At 38.2% G+C, this 8,356-nt stretch overlaps 1 protein-coding gene across 1 annotated transcript; it reads right to left on the bottom strand.

Moving 5' to 3' along the window:
- Nucleotides 1–344: 344 nt before the first annotated feature.
- LOC107666242 (paired box protein Pax-9-like) lies at nt 345–8,102 on the bottom strand. The gene is made up of 4 exons (XM_016457463.1): nt 7,941–8,102; nt 6,804–7,436; nt 4,336–4,475; nt 345–986 (listed from the first exon to the last, which is right to left on the bottom strand). The coding sequence occupies exons 1-4, from the start codon at nt 7,942–7,944 to the stop codon at nt 732–734; spliced, it is 1,032 nt and encodes a 343-aa protein (XP_016312949.1). The 5' UTR covers nt 7,945–8,102; the 3' UTR covers nt 345–731.
- Nucleotides 8,103–8,356: the final 254 nt, after the last annotated feature.

Raw genomic sequence — 8,356 nt, 5'->3', positions numbered from 1 at the left:
GCGTCAATGTCCCACATAATGCCTCTTCTCCCTGGTGCCGTGTCAATTGCACTTCATTCAACGTACCTTACAGTCTAATAAATAAATGTAATAACTTTCCCAAGAGCTCTGACATAGAGTTTTAGTGAAGTGAAACTGGTATCCAAAAAGACGAAAATGTGATTTTTATCAAAAACATAAAAAAAAAAGAAACAAAGCAGAACATCTAAACATTAGCCATTTTCAACACCCTGAAAAAAACATTTAAATGCAAACTGGTCATTTGTTTTACATGAGATTTGCTTATTCAATAATTTTCTTGAAAACATACAAGAAACAACATATTCACAGAGAAGCACCAAAATTTAACTCAGGCTAGTGATGACGCAATTTCATGAGGAATGCCCACCACTATCAGACCAAGTGCACTGCACACCATTGCTGATGTTCTTTACTGCTAAATCCTCTGCTCAAATCAGATCGGACAGGACGGCCTTTGCATATCCTCACTCTTGCTCTTTTGTCTTGTGCAAGTGAGAGATGCTGATATGGAGGAAGAGAATGTGGGCATACAGAAACTGCAGATGGCTCATCCGACAAGTCTTTTATAAATATTGTAAAGCGATAAGATTGGTCCATCTAGAGAGAGCCAGGATGAAAAAGTCCAAGTTGTTGTGTTTTACCCCATCTCTCTCGTTCTCTGTTGTTGTCTTTCCGTTCTGCTCTTTGACCCCCCTGTGCTCCTAGTACAGTCACAGGGCCGAGGCGGCAACCGAATGGACAGAGTCTCGCGTGGCAGCCATGCTCTTGAAGGCCAGCTGGGTGGTGATGTCACAGCTGTGGGGAGAGAGAGCACTGCCACTGGGCGGCTGCCATGTGGGGCCGGTCACATAGGCCGACGTGGTGCCGCTGTACCCCATGTAGGGTGACACTTGGGTGGGAGGGTGGTAAGGATGGATGCTGGGAGCTGTGACATAACTGTTCACTGTGGGCAATCCATTCGGCGTCTGAAAACAGAGAGCAGGGAGCATAAGACTTCTGGCCGTAGACCACACATGGCCATTGAGATGAACATAAAGATATCACGATAGCGAGGATAAGATAGAGACAGGTGAATGTTAAAAACAGAAATGGGAATTTTCTTGGAGAGTCTGTGAATGGAGATAAGGGACAAGATATTAAAAGATTTGATGGAAATGGAAAAGCTATATGGAGGGAAATGCAAGAGCAGGAATGTCTGAAACCCTTTGGCAGAATGCAATATCAGTTCAGGATGAGAGGAATTTACCAAGGCTTTTCAACATAAAGGAAGAAATTCTAAGGCAGGGTGGTCTCTGACTACTGGAAATGTTTTCCACAGATGAAATCCCCTTTGTTGCAGAGTTAGGATTTGCCTATAATTTTACTCATTATCACACTCTTGACCCCTATAGTGCACCCATGTACATACATGTATATGGTATTCGTTAAATTTTTAATTCATTACTTAAACAGCATAGAAAACAACCCATTTGCATTCTGCAACGATCTATCTTTCGTTGTATGATTCAAGTCCTGCACGAACTAATAAAACAAAAACGAAAATGAAGTTAAAAGCTATAGCAGACATTTGGGTCAAGCTTTACATTAAAAAGAGAAACTTTAAAAATGTTACACTTCTAATGCAGAATTCACATGGATTATATTTTTTATTTTTTTCGGACACTCTATACAACCTACCGGCGTAAAGTATGTGACACACAGGCTTATAGATGAACATTTGTTTTGAACATTGTTTTGTTAGCTTCTTTCAGTATGATTTTACTAATGATCTGATGTACTCTCTACACATCGTTAATAAAGAGTTATGATTTACCGAGCTCAAAACCCAATCGTCGGAATTCATCAGCCCTAAACCACTGCGCGAATAGACAAAAAAAATATATAGGCCCTATTGATTCCAAAATGTTAGATAAAAGCGTATTTGTGCTTATACGTTATATTTTGCACCAGAATTTGTGCTTTGTTGTTTATTACAATGGATGTAGAATAGGCCTAATGTATATGCATGGTATATTTCCAAATAAATATTTGTGCAGTCTCACTTAGGAGTTGATTAAAATAAGAAGTGACAACTTATTTTTAAATTATTTCTTTCAATCGTTAGCTGTATTTTAGGTATGAACAGATCATCATTTTTCAATTATCGTTTTTCGACATCATAGATAATAGACAATAACATTAAATGAAGTAAACTTAATGTTAGTCATCTTTTATCCTCTAAATGATATATATATCTAGGCTATTGTGTTTGTTAATGAACCATGTCATCACGATGTGTCTAGAGGATTCAAATAATAGACATACACTTATATCGCGTTATGCTTTAAGGTTAAGATAGTTAAATTTAATATTTGCATTTGGGATTAAACAAAGGTTTTCGAAATACGACTAATAATGCTCAGTAAATTGAATATTTTATTAGCAGCCTACACCTTAATTCACTGCACAATAAATTTAAATGAAATGTATGGATTCAGTTCAGTTATGAGAGACGCATAACATAATCTATTTTCATTAAAGTCGTGTGAATGACGATTCATTTTCAATGAATCTTCATGGTTTTTATTATTTCCTTATTTCCTTTTTTCAAGCTTATAGGGCTTTCTGACAGATACAAATAACTTATTTAAGCCACAGTGATTTATCTATTTTCTGTCCTCATTTATTGCGTAATCCAGCCTGACTCGTGATATCTGATCATTTATCCAAGATGACAGACTCAAACATTCGGTAGTTAGTGCTATAATTCATCATCTATCCGAAGGTTACAATCTTCATTTCTTAAGCAAACTACACTCTAATTTTTAGGTTTCAATCAGTACGCGCGTACTTTACGCCAAAACAATGTTTCAGCATCAGTAACAAAGATTTATTCCATCGCATTCCATCGTATTCCACGACACATAAATCTCTAAGACCCACAACAAACGATTAGTCAATCTGTTTGTTGCTGCCCAGCAGTGCGCGAATAAATAATTCGAGCGTCTGCACCGGATGGCACGCGCTTTATCCGCTCACACTCTCCCCTCTCATTCCCCTCATTCAAGCGCATGAGCATCCAGATACTGGTGCAGGAGTTTCTTGACAAATATAAAAACAATTGTCTTTTACATGTCGGTACGGCGTTTACGTGTGTAACAGCAGTGTGCAGAACAACCAGCCACGAGCCAAAGGGGTTTCCATAATAGCATATTAATAATAAAAATACTGAAAATGATGATGGTAATATCTATCCGAGTATTGCTCTAATGTAAAACAGGTAAGGGGTTTAGCAATCCAAAAGTTTGTGGTGAATATAAGATTGGGCGAATATAAATAATTTGTAATACACGTGTTTATTAAAGTATAATAGAATGCATATTTATTGACTAAGGAGCGGTGGCGTCAAATGTAAATGCGCATTAAAAACAAAGATAACCACTTTTAATAATTATTTATTGATTTTTATATTTTACATATATGTAAAGCAAATGTTTAAAGACTTAATGAAAGACAATAAGTAACTGATAAGACTTCGATAATCGTGCAAAAAAATATTATTATAACTACATAATAATTAATCATAAAAATATTTAACCTTATTGTTGTTCTGTTTTATCTTCGGCTCATTTGGGATATGCGCATGTTACATAGAAATCATAAATCATTTATCTAGACAAAATCATTTTCTTCTGAAAAAAAAAAATCGTTAAATCATAGAAAAACATATTTTGACTATGAAGTGAAATACACGTTTATGACAAGTAAAAAGCATAATTCAAGTAATTCAAGTTTCTTAATCAGGAAAGAATATTGGTTAAATGTTTAAAAACTATTCAAAATATTAGATCAAAACGTTTATTACAAATTTATTTGTCATAGTATTTCACTCAGTATTACGCTCTTTAAAAAAGTATCGACTAATATGAATACATTTTGATTCGAGGGTATTGCACGCATAAACACTGTACAAAAGGCTTCGTAGTCATGCACATTAACAGCTGTGCGAAAACAGACACCATTAGGCTAAATATTGTTGTTCATTTTATTACAATTAAAACGTGAGATACTGTATGTAATTTGTAAATACTTCTTATTAAGAAAATGAAACTCAGGGACCCACACTCTGCACAAGGCCTCATATGCCCGCCCACGCCAAAGAAACACACTCGCATACATACTCTATTACACACACATACACACACGGAATTGAGAGAAAAAAAGTTATGGAATTTTTACTATTAATTTGCTGAATCAGGTTTTCTTTTTCTTTTCTTTTTTTCCTTCCAGATTGGATTTGATTGGTTTTACTATTTACATGGGAGGCTTCTTTACCTGTGTGTATTTTGCTTCAGGTTCTAAGTGAGGCTTATCCACACCATTGACTAGTGGAGAATTCGCTGGTGAAAAATTACTCCTGTTAATAGCTCTCCATTCTTCTAGTTTGGCGCTGGGAAAGGACGGACTGTCACAAACTGGGAGGCAAAACAGAGACATGGAAGACTGGAGTCAGACAGGACAAGCGTGGGGAGTAGAACTGCCACAAGAAGAACTTATTCAGTAGCTACAGTCTGCTGCACTGCCAACCATCTCAAACTCACCATACTCACTAAACACACAAAAAATGGTGTCTCACGTATATATGTCGTGTATATATATATATATATATATATATATATAGGCTATAAACAGCGTGTGCAGCCTTTACCGCAAAAAAGGCTCAAACACGTATTTTATAAGCAAGTTACGATCATAATGACGTAGGCTATAGCATGTTTTTAAATTAAATAAAATGTATGATGCCCTTACACGTCGCATATATGCGATCTTTCTGTTCAAACGAAGATGCAGAAGAGATATCAACATTTGAATTTATGTGGTTAATTCATCAGATGAAGCACACTGTCATGGAGTCCCTCGGAACATTTACCCAGAGTCTTCCTGGGAGGACAAATTAGATTTACTTTAACCGTTTCCCCTTTGTGCAAATGGTGTGTCACGTGTATGCACTCTATTCCGTAAAAAAAGCTCAAACACGTTTTTCATGAGCAATTTATGATCATAATGACGTAATGTTAGCATGTTTTAAATCAAATAAAGAAAATATATGATGTTCTTATACCGTAGCACATATAAGATCTTTCTTTCTGCATCGAAGATGCGGAAAAGATATCAAAATTTGGATTTATGTAGTTAATTCATCAGATGAAGCTTACAGTGTCATGGAGTCCTTCGGAGCATTTACCCAGAGTCTTCCTGGGAGGACAAATTCGATTTACTTTAACCGTTTCCCCTTTTTGCCTGATGGATATTATATTATACACGGTTCCTAAAGTTTGAAATTGGAAAAGCAAGCCCACCAGTGTTGTAACCTGAGAGGGCCACAAAGTAGTTTTATCCCCCTGCCTTCACGGAATCTGTGTGTCTTTGTATCGTTTCACAACGTATAAACAGGAATTCACCATAACGTTGCCATATTTTGTTGGAGCTTAGTGCAAATCGGTTGTATAGGAGATCAATTTAGTTGGTCTTTTATTTTAAAAAGGTCGAATAGGGTAAACAAATCTACAGTTACAACGACCAAATTTAATTAAAATGCATGCTTAGCATGAAGACAGATGCAGATGTCGTCTGAGCATGAACAACTATTAGTGTCTATGTGTGCATGAGAGAAGGGGGGGGGGGGGGGGCTCTAAACAATAACAAACTGTCCAAAAGTTCGCGGTACACATTCTTCCTGTCAAACCGTCCTCGAAGATATGTGTTTGTGGATGTTTTTTGGTGTTTGCTTCATTAATGTTGTGGTGAAATGGTTGCACGCTACACCTTATCGAGTGTAGCCAACATCATACTTTTAAGTTTTCAAAAGCTTCCCTAAACATCTGCTAATAATTTGGAAATGCATTAATGGTTTATAAAGGCCGCCTAAATCCTCCTCTGCGTTTGAAACATTATTGTCAACATTGCCCTTGAAAACAGGCAAATAACTACAATTAAATAGGACAGGCTGCGGCCTTCACACTTTACTGTGCAAACACACCACAGAGAACAGACAAACCGATTTTAAATAGATGTATTACGTGTGATTCAGTTTCCATAAAATCGACGTCTCTTAAATTCATTTAATATCCACCTATATTGCTTAAAAGAAATCGTGACATTAATTGTAAAAAGCTTTCGGCGTGAATTCAAGATGGTTAGGCCTACTGAAAAGCACAACATTGCTGTGTAGACATTTGCAAGTAAACTTAAATTGTTTTGTGAGGAGTTAAAATGAGTTGAGAGGTAAATGTTGGCCTAGTTTTGTAACAAACTGCGAACACCTAATTTTATTTATTTTTTGCTCTGCTGCGCCGAAGTCTTCGTTGTCCAAAATATTCCACATCCGCTGCCTAATTATTACAAAAAAAAAAACTTTTTTAAAACTTAAAACTTTAACCATCTGTTTCAATGCAACCGTGGGGCTTCTGCACAAATTCCATCACGCTGTTTGTATCATCTCACCTCGCTGTAAAAAATTGTTTGCCTTTTTTACTTTCTCTTGAGGACCTTCCGATACATGATAAATAAAATATTTATGTCAAATAAAAAATGATAGACTTTGAATATCTTAATGTTCTTACGTTTTGGCCCTTCCATCACTACCAGAACTTATCTTTTACTTTTTTTCTCTGTTGCACACACAGTCACACACACACAAAACACACTTTTGACAGGCCTGAGAACAGTGTCTTTTCGCATGCCCCCACACGCACTCACACGGACAAGGACTTTCTTTTACCAAAAACTGAGAGGATGCTTACTTTGCTGCTCCGTTATTGATCGAATGCCCAGAATATCTGTAACAGAATGAGAGGAAGGCCATATCCTATGCATTGCCATGTGTCCAGGAAGAGTGGGCATGCCAGGCGGAGTTGGTACTTTAGTCCCAGTGGCTGCGATCGGAGTTGGATACGAGTACAGGTGGTTGTAAGATAGGGTGGGTTGAGGCTGAGGATGAGGGCCCTGTTTGCTCGACTCGTACTGGTTCTGTTGAGACAGATTTCCGATCTTGTTGCGGAGAATCCTACTGATCGAGCTTACAGAGGGCAGATTGAATTTATCACACACACCGTCCGCAAGCAGTCTGTCTCGAATCTCCCAAGCGAAAATGCCGGGGTCCCGTTGCTTGTAAGTCCTAATGTGCTTGACCACGGTTGGGGTCGTGACCCTGGGTTTACTGCCGCCAATTGCGCCTGGAAGTATTGAGCCGGTTTCGTTGTACCGAGCCAGAATCTTGCTCACACAGCCGTGAGAGACGCGGAGCTGCCTGCTGATGTCGCAAGGCCTGATGCCAAACTGGGCCAGCTCTACTATCCTGAGTCGGATGGCATTGGGTAGGGGTCTTCCGTTCACAAAAACACCGCCTAGCTGGTTCACCTCCCCAAAGGCTGGCTCTAGTGATGCAGATATATGAAGAAAAAAGGATTGCATAAAACATCAGATTTTTTACCAGCCCCTGAACCGCGTCTGAAACAAAAAAACTTGTGCATAAATGTTTCAGTATAAGATGACTCTTTATCTGCTGTTTATAATTGCATTGAATCAAAGATTGCAGTTGATGTTCAGTTTTATGTTTTAGTTTGTTGCATAAAAGTCACTCTACAAATTAGGCTATTTAAACAGAAAAAAAACACAAGATTATTACATTCTTTAACACGTAACGTTAGGTCATAATAAACGAAATTGCACATTGAGTAGCCTAGTTCTGGACGCGATTAAGCTCATTCGCGGCAAAGTACCATTCTTTTTCCCGAAATGACCGTTAAAGCATCAGTCGATTTAAAGTTTGAGTCGAGACCTGCACCATACATTACTAAATTGTCTAACCCATTTTCCCCCCAAAAGTGTTTATGCATGCCCGTTCCCATGTGTGTTAAAACATGAAATTTGGATCTTACCCATTGCGTTTAGCCTCCCGATGAAAAAAGAAACTTCACTATGATGTCCCTTTCTGACCTGTTCCGAGTCCAGTTTAGCTGGTCTTTATTGCAATTAAGCCGATGTGAATGAAAATGAAGCGTCCGAGACGGATGCGATACCGATTAGTTGCAAGAGAGGAAAAATCGCCTTCTGTTTCCTGATGGCAGGGAGCACAGGCTTACATTTCAATCGTAGAAAATGATGGGCTGGCCCTTTACACGCGTCTCCAAAGCGAGGTGCTGCCAGCCAATCAAACCGCGCGTTTCTTCCAAGTTCTTTTTCTATTGGTTGACCAGTTTGACATGGCAGGCGTTTGCACTGCCGTAAGATTCCCCTCTCGCTTTTGAACTAGTGGACAGGGTTACCCGAGTGTTGGTTTTCTTTTTAGACAGAT

Source organism: Sinocyclocheilus anshuiensis, unplaced genomic scaffold, assembly GCF_001515605.1.
Source record: "Sinocyclocheilus anshuiensis isolate Anshui unplaced genomic scaffold, SAMN03320099.WGS_v1.1 scaffold936, whole genome shotgun sequence".
Lineage (NCBI taxonomy): Eukaryota > Metazoa > Chordata > Actinopteri > Cypriniformes > Cyprinidae > Sinocyclocheilus > Sinocyclocheilus anshuiensis.
This window is presented reverse-complemented; position numbering and strand designations above follow the sequence as displayed.